This window comes from Oncorhynchus gorbuscha, linkage group LG25 (genome assembly GCF_021184085.1).
Source record: "Oncorhynchus gorbuscha isolate QuinsamMale2020 ecotype Even-year linkage group LG25, OgorEven_v1.0, whole genome shotgun sequence".
NCBI classification, from domain to species: domain Eukaryota; kingdom Metazoa; phylum Chordata; class Actinopteri; order Salmoniformes; family Salmonidae; genus Oncorhynchus; species Oncorhynchus gorbuscha.
In genome coordinates this window covers 32246361-32273415 of record NC_060197.1, presented here as the reverse complement: position 1 = coordinate 32273415, position 27055 = coordinate 32246361, and the positions used below count along the sequence as shown (strand labels likewise).

The window sequence follows — 27055 nt, the reverse complement described above, 5'->3', positions numbered from 1 at the left end:
AGTTCAATCTTGGTTTCGTCAAACCAGAGAATCTTGTTTCTGATGGTGTGAGTTCTTTAAATGGCTTTTGGCAAACTCCAAGTGGGCTGTTATGTGCCTTTTACTGAGGAGTGGTTTCCATCTGGCCACTCTACCATAAAGGCCTGATTGGTGGAGTGCTGCAGAGATGGAAGAACCTTCCATAAGGACAACCATCTCCACAGAGGAACTCTGGAGCTCTGGCAGAGTGACCATCGGGTTCTTGGTCACCTCGCTGACCAAGGCCCTTCTCCCCCGATTGCTCAGTTTGGCCGGACGGCCAGCTCTAGGAAGAGTTTTTGTTGTTCCAAACTTCTTCCATTTAAGAATGATAGAGGCCACTGTGTTCTTGGGGACCTTCAATGCTGCAGACATGTTTTGGTACCCTTCCCCAGATCTGTGCCTCAACAGAATCCTGTCTCTGAGCTCTACGGACAATAACTTCGAATTGACTTGGTTTTTGCTCAGTCATGCACTGCGGGACCTTATATAGACAGGTGTGTGCCTTTCCAAATCATGTCAAATCAATTTAATTTACCACAGGTGGACTCCAATCAGGATGATCAATGGAAACAGGATACACCTGAGCTCAATTTCGAGTCTCATAGTAAAGTGTGAATACATGTAAATAAGGTATTTATTTTTTCTTTTTTTGCAATACATCTGCAAAAATGTCTAAACCTGTTTTCTCTTTGCAATTTTTGGGGTATTGTGTGTCGATTGATGCGAAAAACAATAATCTGTAACGGAACAAAATGTGCAAAAAGTCAAGGGGTCTGAATACTTTCTGAATGCACTATATGTAGTACAATATACATAGTCAGATCACATATGGTCTAGGCAGGTGTACAGTTGGGATCATGCACCAATATGAATGTATTTGAGAGGGCATGATACATGGAAATTGGAACATGTCACACTGAAAGAATTGCCATTGAAAGAATGTGTTACTTTTTTTGTGTTTAATTTAAGTTGTCCTTTAGTGCACAGACTTATGGTTTACTGTAAATTCCCTTTGATTGTTGCTGTTGCCGCATAGTGCCTACTTATTTCCTGTACCTGTATTTAGGGTGCTTTTTTAAAAATTGCTAGGGAATTTATCCTTTTAAAAAACCATTGACTAAAAGCAGTGATGACATTGATTGACTGTAGTGCGGTTGAATAAATTACCTATAGTGCCTTTCACAGCCACCTGTGACCCTTTCTATGACATGGCTCATTTTGTTACCTTGCCAAAAAACATTGGTGACACATTTTCATGCCATTTCCACATCACCATCTGTGGTCCTGTCTGTGACAGCTAGGTAATTTCCTGAAGAGGTTGAGGGGTGGCCCTACCGAACGGCAGTTTCATCTAGTTTTGAGTGTATTAGTGAATATAACATATCAAATTAAATTGTATTGGGTGCATGTGACAAATACAAGTGTTTACTTACAATCTCTTAACCAATAATGCAGTTCAAGAAATAGAGTTAGTCAAATGTTTTCTAAATATACTAAAGTAATGAACAAATTAAAGTTATACAATAAAAAAAAACTAAAAAACGAGACTATAGACAGGTTATGAGTGATTTTAGTTATCTAACTAAAACAGATTGGAATCATATTGTCATCTGAACAATCATTTTGACCAGTGATATCTTGATTCAATACAGTTTCGTTAGAATGTTGCAACATAAATACCCTGAAGAATTGTGAGAAATTACAGTAATCTCATCTAATGCATTTCCTCGATAATAACGAGTACCACAATGGAAATAAATCAGTGGATTTGATTGTGCCTTGGTCATTTTAATGCATCTATTGTGGTACTTAAATGGTTGAGGCAACTCCTATATGTATTTTAAATATGTCAAATAAAATACTTAAAATCTTTCTTTCCTTTTTTTTTTTGACCCTTTCCCAGAATACTGACCCGGTCCATGACCTGCTGTTGGATGTGATCACATGGGTTGGCATTCTGCTCTCCCTGGTCTGCCTGCTCATCAGCCTGTTCACCTTCTGCTTCTTCCGGGGCCTCCAGAGCGACCGCAACACCATCCACAAGAACCTCTGCATCAGCCTCTTCATTGCAGAGTCCCTCTTCCTGGTGGGGATCAACCGAGCTGACCAACCGGTAAGTACACTCCTAAGCCGGACAGATGATGCTCAACAAACACAGCCGACTCAATCTGTTTTCAATGGCAGCAGTGCAGCAGTGTGTTAGTGGCGGGTCTAGGGTGGCGTTGCTCTGTTTGTCTGACCATTTGGGGAGGTTTCTACTTGTAATAGACTCCACCACACACCTGCATCAAGCATGTCTCATGCATTTTGGTATTTAAGGCCCCGAAGGTTCCAGTGGTTCACAGAGGGAGGCGTGTCAGGGGGCTTCATCTCAGTAGTCTAAAGTTGCTCCCTTTTCTTGTCATCTTTATATGCTCTATTCTGAACATGCAGGATAGGTGAAGGCAACAAAGTCTATTTGGGATCTGTCACCTGTCTCCCAAATCAGTTCTGATCAGGGAGAGGAGGCGAGGAGAGGGAGCCACGTTAGACTATTGAAATGCATCCAGGGTGTCAGCTCTCTAGTGCTTGAAGGGCCAAAGTGCCCACATGTTTTCATTTCAACCTGGCGTTTGATTCATTAGTGTTACTGATTGGCCAGAGAGGTTTCACACCTGGTTCCTCAGGTCTAAATTAGACATGGTTCTGTGCCCAATTGCCTATTATACAACGAGTGAGTCCCACTACGGTAACCAGGGCTTCAATAGAGGTGGCCCACTGGTAATGGTTAGATAGTTAACCATATAACCAGTTTCATTCCTTATGTTTAACTTTTGCTTCCAAGTTATTCTGTTCACACAACAACCCTAGTAAGACTCTAGAAATTATAGTAGAAAACCAGCATAAGCTGAGACAGGAATTTAGGAAATCCATCAGCTTTTGACCTTAACCCTTATGAACTGTTTTGCTCACATCTTCCTATTGCAGTTAAATATTTCAAAAGCATGTCGGATACTTGAGCATTCAGCGTGCGCTTCACCGTGGCTCTCTCGTCTCTTGAGGGCCAGCTCCACTCGAGAAAGCAATTCAGTAGTCTGAGCAGAACAGTAAGGTTTGAGTGTACCTCGATGCACTTCCTAGGGCATCTGTGTATTTGAAGGGTGAACCGCTCAACTACAATGCATCTGTAGATGCTATATCATATTTGTGCTAGTCAACATTAGCAAGGATTCCAGGTTCATGGAAAATTGTCTGCTATCATAATTCAAAGAAGTGAAGGTTGCAGGTAGTTGAATGTATCTGTTTCCTCTAGAGTTTAAAACCAATTTAATTACCCCTTTGTCTGTTCCGATTCGAATGCCTCATCTGAACATGAGAACATGAGTGCTTTGAAGCTTTAAGTATCCACGGTTATGTGTGTGTGCCACTCATAACAATGTTGTTCATCAATTTATTGGAATGTAATGTATAGAATGCATTGATGGTTTAGAGGTCAATCACGTGTATAAAGGAGAGACATATAAAATGTGCTCAGCGAACAAACATCTTTCGTGTATCCTTTCAACTAGCAATGATAATCAACACCATGGGATACCTTTGCTAGTAAACCCTGACCTTTGCCCTCATCTAGCCTCTCCCCTCAGTCCCCCTGGTTCTCCCCCTGATTCCCTCGGTCCCCCGGGTTCTCTCAGTTCTCCCCATGGTTCTCTTGGTTCTCTCCAGTCCCCCTGGTTCTCCCCAGTTCTACCCTGTTCTCCCCAGTTCTACCCTACTTCACCTGACACAACTCAAGCTCCAATGTTTCTATTAAAGAACCACACACACCCTCACCCCAGCCTCCCCTTTCCACCCCCCCCACTGAAATAGCCCTCCCGTCGTGGAGCAGTAGACTGATCTCTAAATGCTGTGGGTAATCTGGATTAGGCGATCAATATGTCAACCCCCCTGCATTTAATGGCCGCCGATGGATTGTCACTTAGAGAGCTCTGCTGACCTGCTAGAGCTCTGCACTAAGGACACCGTCATTATCAACAGGGGGGTGTTTGAGGTTCTCACTTTGTGTTAATGAGTGTGTGTGTGTGTGTGTGTGTGTGTGTGTGTGTGTGTGTGTGTGTGTGTGTGTGTGTGTGTGTGTGTGTGTGTGTGTGTGTGTGTGTGTGTGTGTGTGTGTGTGTGTGTGTGTGTGTGTGTGTGTGTGTGTGTGTGTGTGTGTGTGTGTGTGTGTGTGTGTGTGAGAGCTGTAGTTTCCAAGGTAAGGAATGTTGCACAATTAGAACAGTGGCAGACACACACACACTTGTTGTCATAAATGTGAACCCTGGAGTATGGATGACTAAGCAACATGTATATTATCTTAGAGTTTTCACACTTTTTGCCCTCTACTCATCAGATGTGATGGTTTTGATTCAGTGGGCAGTTTTAAAGATCACTTCTCTCCTGAATTGCATTGATGGCCACTGGTCCTGACAGTCGTTTAATTGAACCAATTTCAATGACCGCTGAACAAAGTACCCCGGGTTGCTTCAATAATCTGATCCATTACAGTCGTTACAAGTAGTGTGTGTCTGTGTGTGTGTGTGTGCCCATGTGTGTGCGTTATGCATATGGTTTTCGCTCTGCTGTGTCTAAGCCAAACCCATTCAAGTTTTGAACTTGACCTTGTACCGTTTCACCTTTCCCCTCAGATTGCCTGTGCTGTGTTCGCTGCCCTGCTCCACTTCTTCTTCCTGGCGGCCTTCACCTGGATGTTCTTGGAGGGCGTGCAGCTCTACATTATGCTGGTGGAGGTGTTCGAGAGCGAGCACTCGCGCAAACGCTACTTTTACCTGGTGGGTTACGGTGTGCCAGCGCTCATCGTGGCCGTGTCTGCCGCCGTGGACTACCGCAGCTATGGCACGGACCGAGTGTGAGTATTTACCGGAAATGGAACCACGGCTTTAGAACCATACCATTATAACGCTGACCGTAAGAACCCCGTTATTTAAACCATGCCCACCAAGCAGTGTTGCTCAAATCTCTCCTCAAGCACTGCATGTTCCTTTACTTGATATTTTCCAGTACTGGCACACCGGATTCAAATGGGGTTGCAATTGAACAAATGTGTGAAACGTCAGGGTGGTCGTCCTAAGGACGAGTTTGGGAAGCAATTCTCGAGAATCGGTAACTGGGGAAACAATAACGTGTTAACTTATTGTAGTCAACGTATTGAAATAATGGCTCGTTCAAACATGTTGTCGTCCATACGACCAGCACCTTCTGATGGCACACAATACCAGGCTGACGGCCATATCTGAACTATTCCAATATTCTCTGTTTACCGGCAGTCTAGACGTAGTGAAGTTCTGCTGTGCCGTTCTGTTTGGTTTTTGAGAGCATGGTGGAAGTTCTTCTGCCGTTCTAAATCCGAGTCTGTATTCATCTCAGCGTCTCAGATTAGGAGTTCTGATCTAGGATCAGGTGCCCTCCTTCTCCATGCAAAACTGATCCCAGATCAGCACTCTGGCCCTGATGACCCCATGATAGAGGGGTTTCCTGAACACCTGACCTGAACGAGAAACATCTGGTAGACTTAAACAAGGGCACGTCGGAGTTTTTCTTCTGACCAGGAACAACTATCTTGACACTGAACTTGGTTTATTTCCAAATGTATTTGTTCAGGTTCATTCACACGACCGCACTGAATCAGCTGACTCATTTCGTTGAATGAAAACCGTTTTGCGGTGGTCGTTATAATTGCAATAACTGCTGCAATAACTAATGTGCCTCGTCACTCCCGAACGGTTATTCTAACGCAGAACTTCTGCTGACCTGAACAAAATGCCTAACGGTGGCGAATGCAAGCCATAGCTGTGTGAATGTCAAGCCATAGCTGTGTGAATGTCAAGCCATAGCTGTGTGAATGTCAAGCCATAGCTGTGTGAATGTCAAGCCATAGCTGTGTGAATGTCAAGCCATAGCTGTGTGAATGTCAAGCCATAGCTGTGTGAATGTCAAGCCATAGCTGTGTGAATGTCAAGCCATAGCTGTGTGAATGTCAAGCCATAGCTGTGTGAATGTCAAGCCATAGCTGTGTGAATGTCAAGCCATAGCTGTGTGAATGTAGCTGTGTGAATGTCAAGCCATAGCTGTGTGAATGTCAAGCCATAGCTGTGTGAATGTCAAGCCATAGCTGTGTGATAGCTGTGTGAATGTCAAGCCATAGCTGTGTGAATGTCAAGCCATAGCTGTGTGAATGTCAAGCCATAGCTGTGTGAATGTCAAGCCATAGCTGTGTGAATGTCAAGCCATAGCTGTGTGAATGTCAAGCCATAGCTGTGTGAATGTCAAGCCATAGCTGTGTGAATGTCAAGCCATAGCTGTGTGAATGTCAAGCCATAGCTGTGTGAATGTCAAGCCATTGTGGTTAGCGTCTTCAGCGTTTACGCAGCTCCTGCACAACTGAGCACGAGAGCAATAGATGGAGTGATGAGGCACTAGACGGAGCCGGAGCGAGAAAGGGAGCGGTCGGGAATGTAATTGTCATGCGTTCTTATGTTTTCCCCGCTAAAGACACTGGAGAACTGATTTGATTTGCTCTCGCACTTCTCTCTGAAATATAAACCAGCGGTCCTAACAATGACACAGAGCAGAAGTAGAGAGAAACTGTTCCTCTCTCACTAAATATGTAGCCAATCTGGAGGGGGAGAAAAACACACAAAAAAACAGCATCAGAGGTTTTCACAAAATGTTTATCGTACATGTCACTGTAGGAACCTTAGCGGTCTAATAATGTAGTGGTCTAATAATTGGTGATAATTGACTTCATTAAATCATTAATTTGCCTACTGTTTCAAATTAAAAATGTGGTATAAGGGCACCATTAATCGTTTTAATTCAAAGGGGACAATTAACTTGAAACTCTGATTAGTAGTTTAGCCTTCGTTCATCAAGTCTCATATCAACAATCTTAAAGGATACATAAGGTCTTTAATTGTATTAGAGCCAGCATTTGTCAAAGCAAGAGAGAACCACATTTAATAAATATAGGATTTATTGTTACGCCAGAGAAACAAACACACAATGAAAAGAAACACAGACTATGATTCATCTATTAAGATTATAATTTTGCAATGACGAATATTCAAGAAGGAAACGCAGAGAATGTAATTTACTGAATCAGTGGTCAGATTCCTCTCTCTGTCTTTCTCATCGACCTGCGTCGGTACCGTCTATTGGCGCAGTCAGCTTTGTGTTGCACACAAGCTATGAAGATGCCCAAGAACCAACTCTTGTGGGCCATTCGTTCTTCAGCAAAGTCTGTCCATTGTTCTTAATTCCTGGTAAGCGTTCCATCTCCGATTCTTCGTGAGGAAGACGTGCCTCTGAGTTCAGAGGCCGTTTCCTAGAGTTCTGTATCAGTCCAAGAATGACAATTCTTTGTCATGCCTACTTTCCTCTCTCTCTCCCTCCTGCAAGACAAGTCTCTTTCTCCTCCAAATCGATTCAATTCTCCATTCGTCTGTCTTTTGGCTGAGTTTTCAACTGAATTTCCAACTGCCAGAGTGCAGTTTTTATTAGGGTGGGTGTGACTCTTTATCCGATGGCCTCAGACATCAAGGGAGATGGGGAGTTCTCCATCCCGCTTTGAGTCAGAGTGACTTGTAAATAAGACATTTAAAAAAATACTCTTAGGCCCCTATTGTATATATGAAATTGTTTCCAAAGTGTTCGTCTTACATTCTAGAACACAATGATACCAGATATGTAATATGTACTAACGTGTATTTAGAAGAATAGATATATAAAAGTACACATTTTACAGAGTAGATATATAAAAGTACACATTTATTGACAATACCTTCACGTAACACGTCGTCATTTCAAATGTATTTAAGAGTAGGGATAAAGGTCTATACTTTATCGTTTGCCTGTGTTACAGAAGAGTTGGGCGTTTTCCCGCTCAACATCATGGGGAAACCTTTGATAGACACACCACATGACCTTGGTTGTGTCTCCTGAGAGGTCAGAGTTCAACCTTTTCCTTCGAGCTGGTGTGACTGGTCAGCTATCTCCTTAGAGCAGGAAGAAATACTATAAGTCAGTTCCTATAAAGGTTTTGCCTGTTGGGCGAAGATGGTCTGTGGGGGTGAACATGGAGAGTCACACCATGGGAATGTGATCCTGTGACCCCCTAGAGTAACAATATATACACTACCATTCAAATGTTTGGGGCCACTTATGTATTTGATTTTGAAAGAAAAGCCATTTTTTTGTCCATTTAAAATAACATAAAATTTATCAGAAATACAGTGTAGACATTGTTAATGTTGTAAATAACTATTGTAGGTGGAAATATGGAATATCTACATAGGTGTTCAGAGGCCCATTATCAGCAACCATCACTCCTGTGTTCCAATGGCACTTTGTTTTAGCTAATCCAAGGTTATCATTTTAAAAGGCTAATTGGTCATTAGAAAACCATTTTGCAATTAAGTTAGCACAGCTGAAAACAGTTCTGATTAAAGAAGCAATAAAACTGGCCTTCTTTAGACTAGTTGAGTATCTGGAGCATCAGCATTTGTGGGTTCGATTACAGGCTCAAAATGGCCAGAAACAATGGACTTTCTTCTGAAACTCGTCAGTCTATTCTGAGAAATTAAGGCTATTGCATGTGAAAAATTGCTAAGAAACTGAAGATCTCACAACGCTGTGTACTACTCCCTTCACAGAACAGCGCAAACTGTCCCTAACCAGAGTAGAAAGAGGAGTGGGAGGCCCTGGTGAACAACTGAGCAAGAGGACAAGTACATTAGTGTATCTAGTTTGAGAAACAGTCCTCAACCGACAGCTTCATTAAATAGTACCCGCAAAACATCAGTCTCAATGTCAACAGTGAAGATTCGACTCCAGGATGCTAGAGCGTTGGACTAGTAACCGAAAGGTTGCAAGATTGAATCCCTGAGCTGACAAGGTAAAATAAAATATGTTGTTCTGCACCTGAACAAGGCAGTTAACCCACTGTTCCTAGGCCGTCATTGAAAATAAGAATTTGTTCTTAACTGACTTGCCTAGTTAAACAAAGGTCAAATTAAAACATTAAAGCCAATCCAACTTGCTTCAGGAAGCATGGGGTGAAATCTCAACAAATTACCTCAACAAATTGACAAACTAGAATGCCAATGTTCTGCAAGGCTGTCATTTCTTCAAATGGAGGATTTGTAAACACAATTATTATTTCAATTAAGAATCATTATTTCTAACTTTGTCAACATCTTGACTATATTTCCTATTCATTTTGCAACTCATTTCATGTATGTTTTCATGGAAAACAATGACATTTCTAAGTGACCCCAAACTTTTGGATGGTAGTGTATACTTACACACACACACACACGAGACATTTGTGTGTAGCAGGAGCCACATTTCTTGGTGATGGATTGAGACGAGAGCTGCCATTGCCTGTCGCCACAGCACCATGTGAATAATAAAATTCTAGCCACTGGTGGAACAATTATACGCAGCTGTGAGAGATGGGGGGACGGACAGGGCGTGACATGCTCAGCTAGAGATGGAGGGGTTTGGGCATCACACAGCTCAATATTCCACCTAGAATCGGAAGATAATCATTTGAGCAATAAAAACATGACCATGGGTTGTCCTGTTAACTGAGGAGAGAAAGTGTCATACTTTACAAATTCAGAATGGCCACTGAGATTTTGCTTAGTCACATCTCTAAGTGAGTCCAGTGACAGAGAACATAATGAAAAGCATTGTTTTTTGTTACATGCCCTCGCGTAGTTCCATTTAGGCTGTTATGGGGCTAATTCGCTCAGGAGTTAAACAGTAAGTGTGTTATAAGTGTTTCTGTTCCTTGAATAGCAGCATGTTCCAATTGATTCCACAATCTGTTATTTTCAACTGTTTACCGGAAGTAGTCTAGTCTACATTGCCAGAGTATTCTTAGACTAATGTTAGATTGTGTTAGCTGTTAGGGACAATATCTCTGTATGAACAGTGAATTTATTCATTTTTTTAAAAGCCCTAGGTTTGGGGTATATACTATTCTACTGTAAATTATATACCATGAGGTGAACTCATATAATGCCTTACCAAAAAGCCGCATAGCTCACATTTCACCCTAAATAATTCACTTGATCATTTAGCTGACATTTAATAATGACAGTTTGTTATAACTTTGAGAGCATCTCTGTCCATTTTGCAACAGATAAACTGCTTTTAGACACCTTGGCATACGTGGAGCCCCTCATGTCCTCACACGTGACTTTAAGTCTCTTTAGGTTCTCTTGTCTGGAGAGAACCTAAACGTCTCTCCCCCCTCTCCAAAGTGTCTCTGAGGTAAACTAATGTGCCAAGTTGCTGTGTATCAGTGTCACCGATGCGGGTATGCAACACTAGACGTTGGGAGACAAAACCTGGGTTTCTATTCTCTTTGCGTCGTAACCAAGAAGATCAGAGGAGGCTGCTGCCAACGCAGTGTCAGGCCGGCACATGGGAAAAATGGATACGCTCAAAAAGCAAAACAGAACCCTGACATGACTGGAGAGGAGAACGTGCAGATAGTCGGAGGATTGCTGGCTTGAGTATTCTCCAGAAATGACAGCCCTTTCCCTTTAAAAAAAAATCAGCTTTCAGCATATTTCATAATGACTACTTAGGAAGATTTTGATATGCGCATGCGTTTACATCGTCTCCTCTTATCCCTTGATAAGAGCCACATCTCTTCTTATCCCTTGATAAGAGCCACGGGGAGAATTGTCAAGTCTCAGTAACACCAAAGTAACACTCACTGGTTGTTTCCCAAATGGCACTCTATTCCCTATATGGTGCACTACTTTTGACCAGGGCCCATAGAGCGGTGCCATTTGTAGGGATTATTTTGTTGTTGCCGTTTTCAGTCATTTATTTCTCCCAAATGACGTAATTTTTGTGAGCTTTCCATTTTTTTCCCTCTTAAAAATCACACTTTTTTAATAGAAAATAACACAATTGGATGGTTTAACTCCACACCAATGCTTAAACCAGGAGACCACTTTTGAGGTCTGAACAAAAATGTTCATGTTGATTTTATTTGTCAAACGTCAGTCAAGCATCGATCATCATGTCACCAGAATTACACCCTCACATTTTTGGGGAAAGGAGCATCAAGCTCATACCGTGCACTTTCACCACCCTGTGAAGTTCTTCATAACTTATCATTTGTAGCCATTAATAGCTAGAAGGGATCAAGCTTTTGTCAAATTAACATCAGCTTTTACGTTTCATAGCAGGTTAGGAGAACCTACGCATTGGGTTAGGATAATTAACGTGGCAGGTTAGGAGAATTAGGTTAATGTTAGGAAAAGGGTTAGGGTTAGCTCAAATGCTAAATTGGACCAAAACATCCTGTTTCCATCACAATAGTCTGGATTTCCTTCAAATATACAGTATGACTTTACTCGCATAGAAACTGTGAATGGAAAGTAGTGTTGTTAGCTATCTGGCCATCCAGAATCAAAACAACTCATGGACTTCTGCCCCATTGAAGCGTGGGCATCGTTTCCGTGACAACGTCAGCTAACCCATCTGTATTTATTTTCTTTCAAAGCCTCTTTTGGCACCATAACTGTGCTAGAGCGTGTTGGTGTGTGATGTAATTGCACATACTCGGCCAAGGCATTTGAGCTTGTAGCTGCGACTGTAGTCTAATAACGCTACTGACACCTAATATGGTTGAAACACGAGCGAATATTGCACTAGGGCCATTTCATGTAAGAAAATAAATATATTTTTCAGGACTCAGTATGTATTTCTGAACACTCACTATTGTAGTCCGTGTTCGAGGTGACACAGAATGTTCGGCACTGAGCAGATTTCAAGTCTTGTGAGTGGAAACATTAATTTTGCAAGCATTTTGTGCAAAATCTGGCGTGCGTTACCTGTGAATGCTGAGCTGTACCCACTTTAACATGAGAACTGCAATAGACCAACGGCCACTGACATTGTGATTTTGTAAATAAAAAACCCCCCAATAAAAACCACCCCCCAAGAAAAGCAACTTCCTGTCTCTTCCCTGACTTTTCCTAAATGTTTGTATTTTACATTGCTCATTTGTCAGACTTGTAAAATCACAAACAGAAAAGTATTTAGAGCCTTTTTACCAGTTTTATTTTCTCACACCTATTCCCAACTTAACCCGCCAAGACAATGTGCTGTAGGACGTTGGTACCCGGCCAGGCGCTAATGAGACTCTCTCTCCTCGCTGAATGAATGATAAATAGTTGAATAGGAAATAATTGTGCACTTAACTTCACAATTGAAATTAAATTAGGCCTTACTGAATGGCAAAGAGAGTGAAGAGGTTGATTTTAATTTAGAACAACAATAGTGTAATGATGAGTGTGTGTTAAGCCTATTTATCAGAGTTGGCGCCCATGTTTCTAACAAATCATTTCACCGTGCACTTTGGGTTGATATTTTCTTTTACGTTTTACTTTGTAAATAGATGCTGTTACGGGACTGTTTTATTTACTATAACTCTATTACTTATCATATTTATTGTGAGGCAAACGAAAATCGCAAAACATGTATTTTACTCTATCCATGTTGATGAGCTAGCGGAAGCAAACGCTGCCAGTCAGCCTGCACAGCCGGCCCATCGAAACTACTCCTAAACAACACAGGAACTAAACAACACCAAAACTAATTTCACACGTAATAACAGTTAGCCTAAAGACCCAATTAGATGTTACAATAGTCTGATGAGTGAAAATATTATGTTGTCAAATTGTACGTGAAGAAATGGCCACAGCTTGGAATTGACATATGCAGGGAAAGGAGCATCACTTGATCAAATCCTCCTTCAGAGTCACATGCAGGTCAAAGGTTCTATATACTACCAGAAAGAGCATATTCTGCATTCTATGACACTATGTCAAATAACTCTGAAAATTCAAAAGGTGCGGCTCTATTTTTAAATATCACTTTTTCAAAGAATATCAGCGCTTACCATTCAGCACTTGCACGACAGCATTGCTCTGGCTACTAAGCAAAGATTGGTAACATAATATGCTATCCTGATTTTTCAAATACATTTTCTTATTTCCACAATGTTTCTTTAGACCTTCCAAAACAAAATTATAAGGATTTCTTTGTGATTTAGTTTTTTACTTATAGGCTAGAGCAGGTATATTCCGCTCTTACCAGCAGTCCGGAGCCTGCTGGTGTTCTACCTGATCATTCATTTCACCCACCTGGTATCCCAGATTTAAATCATCCTTGATTAGAAGGGTACAAGGGAAAAAATGCAGTGAGACTGACTTCAATGTCCAGAGTTGAGTTTGAGGGGCCTAGAGTAACCGAAACTAATGAAAATGCAATTATGTTATTTTTAAATCATATTTTTTAGTATTCTAATGTTACCCAAGACATCCTTAAACACGACCTAATGATTATTGTTCCAATAGCACATATCAAATGTGTTGATTAAACTGTTAGAAAGTTGATGCGTCAGTCTGGAAGTGGTGTCGAAAATAGGCTATAGACTTTTTCAGTAGGACTTTCTCAACCTTCTCTATAAGGTACTTATAGGCTGTAGGGCCAGGTGGTTCTAGTGTTAAGTTACACTTTCAGACAGTGGCCATACGCTATTGCGGCTATTTGAGAATAATGTAGACCTATCATAGTGGCCTATCAACAAAACATTTCCACATATAGCTGTTGTCTTCTATGATATCGTCTACAATAGCCAATATGTGGTGTTCAATGTCGGCCTACCTTCCATTAGGCTTTTTAAAAACATTTATGCATGGCTTGACATTAACCATTTTAGGGCTGATGTTTTAGTCTAAAAGCTCAAATCACTTCATAACATTTAAGAAATGATCTGTAACACAATTGGCCAAGTAGGTGACTGAAAATTACATTGTATTGTGTTATATGATGCAAGAAACCACTTTACAAAATGTAATTCATACTCTCTTCCTTTTGGCTTATTTGCATATTCAAGCGTGTCTCAAAACAGGACACTGCCCCTTTAAGACAAAAAAAAGCTCTTTATCTGACTCGCTTGTTAAAGACTGCTAGATATCTACACGTTCCGTGCTCTTGCAGGAAGCAATCACTCCCTCATTGCTGACCCAAATTAGCTATAACCGGGCTAGAAAATCACTAACTAATGTGCACACGCAGCTACACACGGCTCTGCTCTGTGATCTCAAATGTGCATCTAGGCTAGCTACACTGACAGAGGGTGACGGAAAAACCGCTTATGCCCATGAAATAGATCAAGGGTATGCCAATGGGCTCCTCAGCAGGCTCAGCCTAAATCAAAACCACCAACATAGTCTTGAAGTTAGATTTGGTTTGTTGCATTAAAAGGGAGTGTTATTAAGTTGATTCAATCCCAGTTTCCACAGTAGATGTGAAAATGTATCTGTTTAAAACCAGGAAAGATGGTGTACATTTTTAGTAAAGTTCAATCTCATGCCGGCTGGCAGTTATTGAGCAGCTTAGAGGGAACACTGGTGGCACGTTACAGTATCATTAAACCTCCAGTTGCATTGTTGCGTTTCCTTCCAATGTTCGAGTACGGGCCGCACTGTCCGAAGCCAAGTGCTGTCCTCTCAATCTGCCTTGAAATGCTGTTGAATTACAGAAAAAGTGTTGCCCCTTCCACTTTGCCTATTTGTCAGTCTGAATGACGACAGAGTAAGAAGCTGTCATTTCAGATGGCCAAAAATGGAGGTCTACCTAGCAGCGGCGGAGATGAAACGATTAATAATTTAGCTAGCAGGTCATGTATCAGCTTCATTTTTGTCGTCCCAGTATTGCCTTCATCCGGCATCCAGCCCTGTGTGATCATATCTGGGCCCATTCGAGTTCATCCAGCCCTGTGTGATCATATCTGGGCCCATTCGAGTTCATCCAGCCCTGTGTGATCATATCTGGGCCCATTCAAGTTCAATCAGCCAAATAGTGTACTGTAACTGCAATGTATTGGTGTGATGGGAAAGGGGATACCTAGTCAGTTACACAAATGAATGCATTCAACCAAAATGTGTCTTCCCCATTTAACCCAATACCCTCTTCACCTTTTGTAAGCTCAGGGATTCGAACCAGCGACCTTTCAGTTACTGGTCCAACGCTCTTAAATCCTAGAATAACTGCCCGGAGAAGTGAAGCAAGCGCATGTGTTGATGTGGTAATGGACTGTAAGAGGGGTTCAGTGCAGCATCTCGCTCATCTCAATATCTCCAGTGCTGCTCGTTGCAACGTCATTTCGCTGAGTCTAGCTTTAGCATGATGAGGTTGAACAGTTCTTCTAGGTCTCTATAGGCCTTTTCACACTAGTTGAGCTGAGCCATACTGCACTGGCCTGCTGACACATCCCCCCCATAGTTGCTGGAAAGTACAACGTGAAAGGAAATGCACCTGAAAGCCAGCATAGTATGGTTTGGGTCGGCACAATAGTGTAAAAAAAGGTAAAAGTGTGCATATGGTTAATGGTTGTGATAGTTCAATTTCATTTTACTTAATGAGGGAATGAGTGGGAAATGGAATTCAATTAAGGGAATGGAATTCAGTTGAGGGCATGGAATTCAGTTGAGGGCATGGAATTTATTCCATTGTTTTCTGTGCAAACTTTTCCAAGCATGAACTGTATTTCTGTGTCCCTATTCCACTCCTGATATGGAATGGATCTCAAGCCTAATAAGCATGTTAACATACCAGCCTGGAGGTATTGCAGACAGGATCATATCAGAGACGTAGAGTGAAGGACTGACCATCCATGGTATCAAATGTATAGTTTGAACCATGTTTTGGGGCTGTACAGTGTTTGTTTACATTTACACTGTTTACAAACAAACAAAAAGTTAAAAAGTGAAATAAAAGTGAAAAGTGTATATTTTGGTTTGAGCTAAGCTCAAGTTGTAAGAGTCAATGGGGTTATATCATACATTTATTAGGCCAAAAATGGATGTAGCAATTTAAGGATTCTAGTTTTAAATTTAGGATTGGGGAGGGGACCTGTACCTAGGGGAAACATCACCCCCCCGAACCACCTTTACAGTTTTGTTACTCTGTCCTTTGATAACTCTGTTGTGACCATCACACCCTTTAAGCAGTTATGGCACTGAAACTCCAAAATCCCACCCTCCAAACCCTCATGCAATGGTCGTAACTCTCCTACCCCCTTGCGGCACTGTGTTTTTGAAGTGCTCATTTCTCTTTGTCATTCCAGCCTCCATGTTGATGTATGTCCTGTGTGCTGGCCTCACCTTATACCGCTCGCTCTCTCTCTCTCGCCCTCTCTCTACGCTGCCCCACCCCCTTCTCTCTCTCTCTCTCTCTCCCTCCCTCCCTCTTCCCCAACCCCTTCTCTCTCTCTCCATTTCTCCCTCCCTCCCCCTCCCCCCTCTTTCTCCACTGTACTATCCTCTCACACATTCTCTGTATTCATGTAGCAGAGATGGTCAAACAAGACAAGATGATGATGATGATGATAATATTCCATAAATGATGTACTCTCTCTCTTTTCTTCTCCCCTCCAGGTGCTGGCTTCGTCTGGACACTTACTTCATTTGGAGTTTCATAGGACCGGCAACCTTGATAATTATGGTAAGCGTCCCTTCTTCCCCACTCCCGTACTATCTCATTAACCCCATTTAGCCCCCCAGGTCACTGCTTCAATGGTCCAGAGAGAACATCCACTTTCCTCTAACACCGTTGGGTATGAGCCACTGCTGGTCATGTGTCATGGTGGGAAATGGATGAGGAGGTGAACTGTGAAGTATTGCGGTTAGTCGCTTTGCCGCACAACCGACAGAGATGTCTTTGCTGAGGGAGAGAGGACCTCCACTTAGAATTCAGTCACCAAGTGATGCCTCTCTACGATTTATGATTGATTTTCACCCAGAACATCCACCTAGAATCGTACACTAGGTTTACTATTACTTTGTACCTTGAGGCACAGAGAGAGGACACACAATCCGACACAGGCACACAAGCAGGCACTCCGAAGCCGCATAGGCTGAGGTAAATTACACACACACACACACACACACACACACACACACACACACACACACACACACACACACACACACACACACACACACACACACACACACACACACACACACACACACACACACACACACACACACACACACACACACTCTCACGGGTTAATTCCTAACTTAGATATTTTCAAAACCCGAAATGCATGTCTAATGCTCTTTCTACACGCTCCAATGTTCTGAAATCACAAAACACTATTATTTCCACTTCATGACTCATGCTTTTTCTCTGTAACAGCCAGAATACTTCCACTAAGAAAGGCTGACTCCTTCTGGAATCGTAGTCCCTCTAGAACGGGGGGGAAGGGACGGGGGGGGGATAAGTAGAAGAGATGTAGAAAAGGGCTAGTCACTTCCCCAGCACAGTGTGTTATGAGTTACAATTCAATTGGTGTCATTTCGAGGGGGCCATACTATTTTGAGATGGCGCTACCGCTGGTCCATTACCGTTTCATCTAAACTGATTTAAGTGGATTTAACAAGTGACATCAGTAAGGGATCATATATTTCACCTGGATTCACCTGGCCAGTCTCTCATGGAAAGAGCTCAGTGCACCACTCAGTGCCTAGGTGGTAGTGATACTGTATACAACGTTCATATAATGTTGTGCTCTATTTGGCAAAGTGGGAAAACCGCATCTTGTTCCTACACTACATACTCAACCAGCTCTAACAATGTCTCCCCGACTTAAAAATAAATGAAAACATCATCTACGACACACAAACTCCATCTCAAGCTATGCTCTCTCCTTTCTTTCACTCCATCTCTCCCAGCTCAACGTGATTTTCCTTGGCATCGCGCTGTACAAGATGTTCCACCACACCGCCATCCTCAAACCCGACTCGGGTTGCCTCGACAACATCAAGTAAGTCACGCGTCCTTCCAGGCATTATTGGGACCTTCCACACACGACGCTTGGACTGTACATCCCAGTGGTAACCTAACATGGCAAACCAGGTTCCGATGGCTCAGTGTGTTAGAGCATGGTGCTTGTGGGTTCAATTCTCACCCGGGCCACATATACAAAACATATGTTAACTGTAAGTCATATTTGAATAAAATTTTACACAAACAAAGGTATTATAAGGAACGATTGATCTCACGTACATCACAATAAGCCGAGACTTTGAGATGGAAGCCGTATAGTTATGAGATGTGTGGCTGCTTAGAAAAACTCCTGTGTTATTTGTGAACCTCTCGAAACACATAAAGATGGGTGAGAATGGCCATGCAGGAAGCGCAGTCCTCCAGGTTCATAACCTCTCAGTTTCACTAAAGGCTGTGTCGTGGAGGGGAGGCAAGGGTTCAAATGAGACGGGTCCTACGGCAGGCGTCCTTCATTATCTGAAGTGCACGCTTGTCGGCGGCAGGAGAGGCCAAGAGACAATCTGGTGGAATTAACCTGACCTGTCGTCATCGGTTACCACGCTGATGAATATTCATAAAGGGAAGTGTTTGTTTGTGTGCACGCCTGCATGCGTGCTGCACATGTGCGCTCGCGTGAATGCTCGCACCCTGCCACTCAGGATATGAAAATATGAATGACATTAGAAATCCCACTGTAGCCCTTCCCTGCAGTCAATTGACCAAATTCACCCTCTCTTGGCCTCAAGGGTGGATGTTTTTCATATTTTTTTCATAATTAATATTGGGATGCAAACTCAATGTAATAGATTTCAACTCTATATCTGACATGATACAGGTGTCTCCTTATTAAGCCCATAACCATGTGTGTGAGGTGTATACTTTTGTTTCAAAGTAGATTTGTGTAAGAACACCAAGAAACACTCTGTGCGACCCTGATTGAGCGCACCGCAGTAAAAGATTAACTGCCGTTGCAATTTATGAGTGACAATTAATAAGTATAAATAAATGTGTTTTAATATCAAATGTTATTTGTAACATAACAGGTAGACCTTACAGTGAAATGCTTACTTACAAGCCCTTAAACAACAATGCTGTTCAAGAAATAGTTAAGAAAATATTTACTAAAATAACTAAAGTAACACAATAAAATAACGAGGCTATATACAGGGGGTACCAATACAGAGTCAATGTGCGGGGGCACAGGTTAATCAAGGTAATTAGTACATGTAGGTAGGGCTAAAGTGACTACGTCTAGATAATAAACAGCGAGTAGCAGCAGTGTAAAAACAAGGGGGATGTCAATGCAAATAGTCCAGGTGGCCATTTGATTAATTGTTCAGCAGTCTTATGGCTTGGGGGTAGAAGCTGTTAGGGAGCTTTTTGGACCTAGACTTCGGCGCTCCGGTACCGCTTACCATGCAGTAGCAGAGAGAACAGCCTATGACTTGTGACTCACTGTGCTTTGGGAAACAAAATAACCATCTATTGTGATATCACCACAATAACAATTGGATAGAATGTTGAAGGTTTGGTCAATCCTAGACTTAGTTCATTTTAAATTTGAATCACATCTGTGTTTTATGCCCATCTTTGCTGGTGTTAAGTGTTCATTATGTGGTGTAATTCAAGGTCATTTGTTGGTCGTGTCTTTTAACATTAGGGCATAATGACACAGTGGGGCCTTTTCTCCTCTAGGAGCCGTGTCAATACAATGACACAGCATTTTTGTGGTGTTGACTTGGTGTGATTACAACCAGGTGTCAGGGTAGACTTATTTTGTGGCTAGGCTAAAGTCATTTCTCTGCCTCTACCAGTCCTAAATCCTCCAGTTGTTTTCTATATTTTACCTGTCCTCCTGTTTGAAGACTGGTGGCATCAGTGTGTTTTAAGGCAGTGATACTAGTGGCACCATCTCGAGCGTCTTGTCACTGCTTTTGTCAGAGTGGAGTGAGCCTCTGCTGGCCTTGTACTCTCAGCAAGTGTGCACATACACACACACACACACACACACACAAAACTTTACACAACCCGCCACACACTCACACTCTTTCTCGCTTTATTCCTATACGCACCCACACACACACCCATTATATAGTTCACATTCTAGCAGGTGTTGAGGCCAGTTTTCCAGAGGATGCCTGCTCTGTGAACTCCGAGTGACATCCCTGTCTAAATTGTAATCCCGAGCTGATGGGAGAGCTGGGTAAACACTCGACTGGACAGGACCGTCTGTATCAGAATCAATAGTAATCTGTTGGATACCATTGATAGCAGTCTGAGACATGTTGGTGTGACAGAGTTTAAAGCCCAGAGCTGTGCATACATCCGCGACTCAATAACAACCAGTTAAAACCAGGTTAGTAAATGTGATTATATGTAATAATGGGCCATGAATACTGTCGTGCCTCTGCGACTATGGACTCTTATTACAGCAAGAATGACCATCAGTTTAGCTTGCTTTTGTGTCATTCTAGGATCTTAATGTGAGCACCCTGTTGCAGGAGCTTGTTGCAAGAAGCACCCTGTTGCAAGAACTTTCCTTTTTACACTTATAGTGTGTTTGAGATGTAAAAAGGCTTCTGAAGTTTGTCATTTCCACTTCCACTGATATTTCCTTACATAAAAAGTAGCACCCCTACAAAAAATGTCCAATATTATAATCCACATAATAATTCACATTTCCTCTTGTTGTTACAGCCTGATTGTTACAGCCTGATTATACAATTAATTGTGTTTTTTACCTCATCAATCTACACACAATACCCCATAATGACAAAGCAAAAACGGGTTTCTAGAAAAACAGAATTATCCTGTCTCGGAGCTCTACGGACAATTCCTTCCACCTCATGGGTTGTTTTTTTTTCTCTGACATGCACTGTCAACTGTGGGGACTTATATAGAAAGGTGTGTGTCTTTCCAAATCATGTCCAATCAATTAAATGTACCACTGGTTGACTCCAACCAAGTTGTAGGAACATCTCAAGGATGATCGATGGAAACAGGAGTCTCATAGCAAAGGGTCTGAATACTTATGTAAGAAAATGATTTAAAATATTTGCAAAAACTTTAATAAACAACTGTTTTTGCTTTGTCAACATGGCGTATTATGTGTAGATTGATACAAAAATGTAAATATTTAATCAATTATAGAATAAGGCTGTAACGTAACAAAATGTGGAAAAAGGGCAAGAGGTTTGAATACTTTCCGAATGCACTGTTTTCCTGTACAGTAGGTCAACCATCTTAGTGATAACACGTTTGACAACAGCTGTTGATACTGTGACCTGATTTTGAACCTAACGGGTTATTGAGTAGATAATCATCACCAACTGAGTGTTTTTAACGGCGACTGGAGAAACAAACACTTCCTTTTTTGTTTACATTTTAAAGTTTAGTAAAGACAAGATTTTTGAACTCCCCCTAGCCGTTCATCAAGCAAGTGTTACGATTTTGTCTAAGAATACTGTGAATGAGTTATAGATGGTTCCTTTTAGATGCATTGCCTTGTTTGTCTGTGGAGAGAATATTGACCTGCGTTCGTTCTCTGCATCATAGGATTTATCACACTAGTCTACCTTGGCCAATCAGAAACCTCACCTGCGGACTGTCTCTTAGACCACACCATAAATGTCACGACCCCTTCTCTCCCAGCTCTGGCGTCTGATAGACCTACCTCTAGATTTATGTATCTCATTCACCAGGACTACGTCCCAAATAGCACCCTATTATTGTGCAGAGCCTTATGAGCCCTGGGCAAAAGTAGTGCACTAATAAAGGGAATTTGGGATGCAGACATGGTCAGTGTGTCCAATGCTTCCCCTCTGCCCTGACAGTTTGTCAAAATATGGATACACACTTGGTTACTTTTGAATGGACTGTAGCACATCAGTTCCAAATCATCAAGTTCGATATGATTTAGGCTGCTACTAACAATGTGGGCTGCTACTAACAATGTGGGCTGCTACTAACAACGTGGGCTGCTACTAACAACGTGGGCTGCTACTAACAACGTGGGCTGCTACTAACAACGTGGGCTGCTACTAACAACGTGGGCTGCTACTAACAACGTGGGCTGCTACTAACAACGTGGGCTGCTACTAACAACGTGGGCTGCTACTAACAACGTGGGCTGCTACTAACAACGTGGGCTGCTACTAACAACGTGGGCTGCTACTAACATCGTGGGCTGCTACTAACAACGTGGGCTGCTACTAACAACGTGGGCTGCCACTAACAACGTGGGCTGCCACTAACAACGTGGGCTGCCACTAACAACGTGGGCTGCCACTAACAACGTGGGCTGCCACTAACAACGTGGGCTGCCACTAACAACGTGGGCTGCCACTAACAACGTGGGCTGCTACTAACAATGTAAAATTGATGGAGATATTTTAGTATCTTTAAGTCTCGACTCCTGCTAGTTGGTAATGAAGTAGGATCTTTCTCTTATATTTTGTGCTCTTTATATTTTGATGTTAAACTTCATTCATTTCATCGCGTTGCTTTGTTTTGTAATGAATGTTCCATGCTCACTCACTCACTCACTCACTCACTCACTCACTCACTCACTCACTCACTCACTCACTCACTCACTCACTCACTCACTCACTCACTCACTCACACTCTCTCACTTTCTTTTCTTTTGATTACTACTGCATGGTACCCTTTCTGTCTTATTGAATCATTTTTGTTTTTGTTTTTAACCCCTTATTCTTTTTCTTTCATATTTTCTTCCTCGTGGTAGCTATCGTTATTATGATGGAATCATTATTGTGGAATGGCACTGGTAAGATGTAACGTATTTCTACAGAGGACTGCACTATTATGTCTTCACATATACTGTATTGCGTGTGGACCCCATTACCCTTCCCTTTAAACATAGTACTCTTTCCCATGTGGCAGTAGTTTAGCAATTCCTCATCCGTTTGTGGTGTGCTGTGTTGGCGTAACCCGTTGTATGTTCGCCCCCACTGGTATTGGTACTCTAAGATTTAGCTTCGTTGTTCCTTTGGCACAAATTGGATGCCGTTCTCCTCTCTGACTCAAACTTTTACTAAACTTTGTCGAACCCTATTTTTGGGAAATGGCTGAGCGTTCATGACTGCAGTCCACAAGATGCTGAGAAATGTGCGCTTTTTCATGACACGACTCTTTCATGACTGTTTAAAGCACAGGGAGTAGATGTACTGCATATGCCTCATGGCAAATAAATTGAGGAGTTCGTTACATGTTGAGGAATCCCCTTACAATAGACCCTGAAAGAATATGCAAATTAAGATGGTATCGTTGCTTTAAAAATGATCCTGTTCCTGCGTCAAATGCTCTAAATTTATATCTGAAGTCAACAATTTCAGGTAATTAACATTTGTCAGATGCATGGCTTTAGTTAAACAATTAGCATCCCGCTGAGTAGATCACAGCATTTCTTCTTTCCTTTCAACTCGCCAATGAGACTCTTTTATGCCCAGGTGAAAGGCGACTCAATTGACCAATTGCGATCAGCTTTGAAATGCATATCACCTCTCAGAATTGGCTCTTTTGTCTCTTTTCTAAAAAAGGAAATTGGTGCCAATTTAATGTGGTTGTTGTATTAGAACACTTTACTCCTCAGCTTCTTTTCATTTTTGATATTTATACCCGACTATTAACACAATGAACGCTTTTCCCTCGTTTTCCGGTGAATGCGCACAAGTGCTCTTTTTGCGGCGGTGGAACCATTGAGCGTGTCACTCGAGTGGCATCATTGCGAGGGTATTCACTGGCTCAGCGGGAGCTACTTAAGCTATTTTGGCAATGGGCCCAGGTCTGTAGGACTGAAAGTGGTACGGGATTAATTAGGAGAGTTTCTCAACTTAAATAAAGAAATAATCAAATGCAGGAATAAATTATGCACTTTTGAAAGACGTTTTTAAATAACAATGCAGAAAGGCTTCATATGAAGTACATGTTTTGAACTGTTCCAGAGTGAAAGCAGGAGGACATACTTGTTGTTGGGGATATCTACTTCCTTGAACCATGTTCTTCCAAGACAGCCCTCACGGGAAAATGACAATCATCATCAATTCTTAGTTGCAGATGTGAAAAGCAACGGTGTCCAGATCCACTACTCATTACGTTGAAATATACAAACCAGGAAAGATATGATAAATATTCTATTTATGTCCTGTTCATGTCCTCCCTACTACTTTTATTATGTCCTCTGGCATCTCTATCCAATTTCCACTGTTCGAGTCGTCCATCCCTTTTTCAAAATGTCCATAGTTCCAGGTCAATATTTCCCTCTTTTTTTTTCTGCACCCTCGTCTCTCTGACCGTCTAGGGGTAAACCAGCTTGATGAAGTGCCTCCCCCAACAGGTCATTAAGATAGAACTGGGAAAATTATGTTTAATGGTTGGCCCCAGTAATTTCATACATTTATTTTTGCCATCGCACCTGGACCATTTCTTACGATTGAGGCCGAGACCCACCTGTATCTATTGAGGAGTGGAAACGCCCGAGATAATTAGGTTTAGCACCTGCAACTCACTCGCAAAATACGAGTGAGAGCAAGAGGATTCTGGCTGGAGATACGTTGGATGTAATCAGTATAGTGTTTTATTTGATCAGCCATGTTTTCAGTATTTCCTGTTTGTCTTTGTCTGTGTCTGTGGTAGTCCCCCTGAGCTCTCTCCTTTAACTACACTATATATGCAAAAGTATGTGGACACCCCTTCAAATTAGTGGATTTGGCCATTTCAGCCACACCTGTTGCTGACAGGTGTATAAAATTGAGCACACAGCCATGCGTTCTCCATAGACAAGAGCAAGAGCTGGTAGGCCACTCAAGCTCACAGAATGGGACCGCTGAAAAATCGACTGTCCTCGGTTACAACACTCACTACCGAGTTCCAAACTGCCTCTGGAAGCAACGTCAGCGCTATAACTGTTCGTTGGGAATTTCATGAAATATCACACAATATCAATTTCACACAATATCACCATGCGCAATGCCAAGCGTCGGCTGAAGTGGTGTAAAGCTCGCTGCTATTGGACTCTGGAGCAGTGGAAATGCGTTCTCTGGAGTGAAGAATCACTCTTCACTATCTGGCAGTCCGACGGACCTATCTGGGTTTGGCGGATGCCAGGAAGAATGCTACCTGCCTGAATGCTCAGTGCCAACTGTAAAGTTTGATGGAGGGGGAATAATGGTCTGGGGTTGATTTTCATGGTTCGGGCTAGACCCCTTAGTTTCAGTGAACGGAAATCTTAACGCTACAGCATACAACAAGATTCTAGACGATTATGTGCTTCCAACTTTGTGGCAACAGTTTGGGGATGGCCCTTTCCTGTTCCAGGATAACAATGCCCCCGTGCACAAAGCGAGGTCCATACAGAATTGGTTGTTGAGATCGGTGTGGAAGAACTCGACTTGCCTGCGCAGAGCCTTGACCTCAACCGCATCTAACACCTTTGGGATGAATTGGAACGCCGACTGCGAGCCAGGCCCAATCGCCCAACATCAGTGCCTGACCGCACTAATGCTCTTGTGGCTGAATGGAAGCAAGTTCCCTTCAGTAATGTTCCAACATCTAGTGGAAAGCCTTCCCAGAAGAGTGGAGGCTGTTATAGCTGAAAAGGGGGGAACAACTCCATATTAATGTCCATAATTTTGAATAAGATGTTTGACAACCAGGTGTCCACATACTTTTGGCAACGTGTGTAAATGTAAGCATGTAGCTTTCAAAATCATTTTTATTTTATTATTTGCTTTGGTGTTTTGTTTGATTATTGATTTAATTTGATGTTTTTCATTTATTTTGATTATTCCGGTCAGCTATGAGGATTACGAACCTGAGATCAAGTAAGTAAAATGGACCATCATATTTATGACACACCGTTCATTAACCATTCATTTTCTCACAACAAAGTCATGAGTAATGTTGATATCACCTCCTGCCTTTACTAAATGTTAAGTGACGCTCTCGGGTCAAGTCGTAGGGAATGCATACAGACATAGTACCACACATCAATATTCTCCACAGTAGGAGCACTTCTCTTGGAAGTCATCTCCGAACCCAGAACCAAATCTCCCGGTTCGTCACGAGGGATGCAGTCATGTACTGTGCAATTTAAGCTTTGAATAAAGTAATTATGTTTTCATAAATTCCTTGATTTTGAATGCACAGGTATTTCTGATTATACTAGCACAAGTATTCAGAGCTTAATTATCTGTCAAGGCCTTTGGCACAACCCTCGGGCACCACATTCAAAATACTGTGTTCACATGTGTTCATATGCAATTTGCCTTCCAGTGATTATGCCTTATATGCTAGCCCTGAGGTCATACAGGCTGTATCGCCTATTATTTACACATTCATTATACACCAAGTACTCATTTGATATTGGAGAGTTACCTTGACTTTTCACTAGAGTTTTCTACTGCTACTACTCCTGAGATGATAATAATAGTGTGTCTCTCATTTTCAAGTTTTTTAAAGACTATTTCTATGGTCTATTGGTCGGTTACTTTTCAAACACGTAATGGATGCAACACATGAAAGAAGGCGAGCGAGAGAAAAATCCTAGGTGCCCCCTAGGAGCAGACGATAACAAAAGACAAAAACAAGATTAAATTCAATTTCACTCCTTTTTTATTTTATCTCGAGTCGATTTGTTTCCTCTGTCGATTTTCCACTTCATTTCTCTCCTACCTCCCGCCTTCCCTTCGTCCAGAACTTTTGTCTGTCTGGTGGGCATTTTATTTCCACCTGTGTTTGTCTTTATTATTCATCACTATGTTCACAGACCAAGGTTGCAAATAGATTGGGGGAAGTCTGCAAACTAATTATTGCAATATGTACTTTTTCAACCTGAAAGTTTGCTTTGAAATCTTTCTTTGCATTGTGCTTCAGTGAACACCTAGTCACGATGTTCCTTCTGAGTTGTGTACTACTGACAGAATGCTAAGTGACAAGTCTAAGAGCGGTCACCACTTCCTGCATCTGGTCTCGAAATGTAGAACCAGACGAAGACCTTTATTATTGACCTTCAACAAAACCTTTACACTTTGTGCATTTCCACCTTCAGCTTCATGGGACAATGACATATTTACGTAGTTTCAGACTGTACTGTCAATTCATAGTTTAACCT

At 42.0% G+C, this 27055-nt stretch overlaps 1 protein-coding gene across 18 annotated transcripts in view; it reads left to right on the top strand.

Moving 5' to 3' along the window:
- adgrl3.1 (adhesion G protein-coupled receptor L3.1) overlaps positions 1 to 27055 on the top strand; it is a 329225-nt gene that overhangs the window by 286125 nt on the left and 16045 nt on the right. For all 18 annotated transcript variants that reach the window (XM_046328067.1, XM_046328082.1, XM_046328081.1 and 15 more), the window contains 4 exons: positions 1925 to 2134; positions 4686 to 4906; positions 16530 to 16596; positions 17832 to 17923. In XM_046328067.1, coding sequence (XP_046184023.1) covers positions 1925 to 2134; positions 4686 to 4906; positions 16530 to 16596; positions 17832 to 17923 — 590 coding nt within the window. The remainder of the gene's footprint in view (positions 1 to 1924; positions 2135 to 4685; positions 4907 to 16529; positions 16597 to 17831; positions 17924 to 27055) is intronic.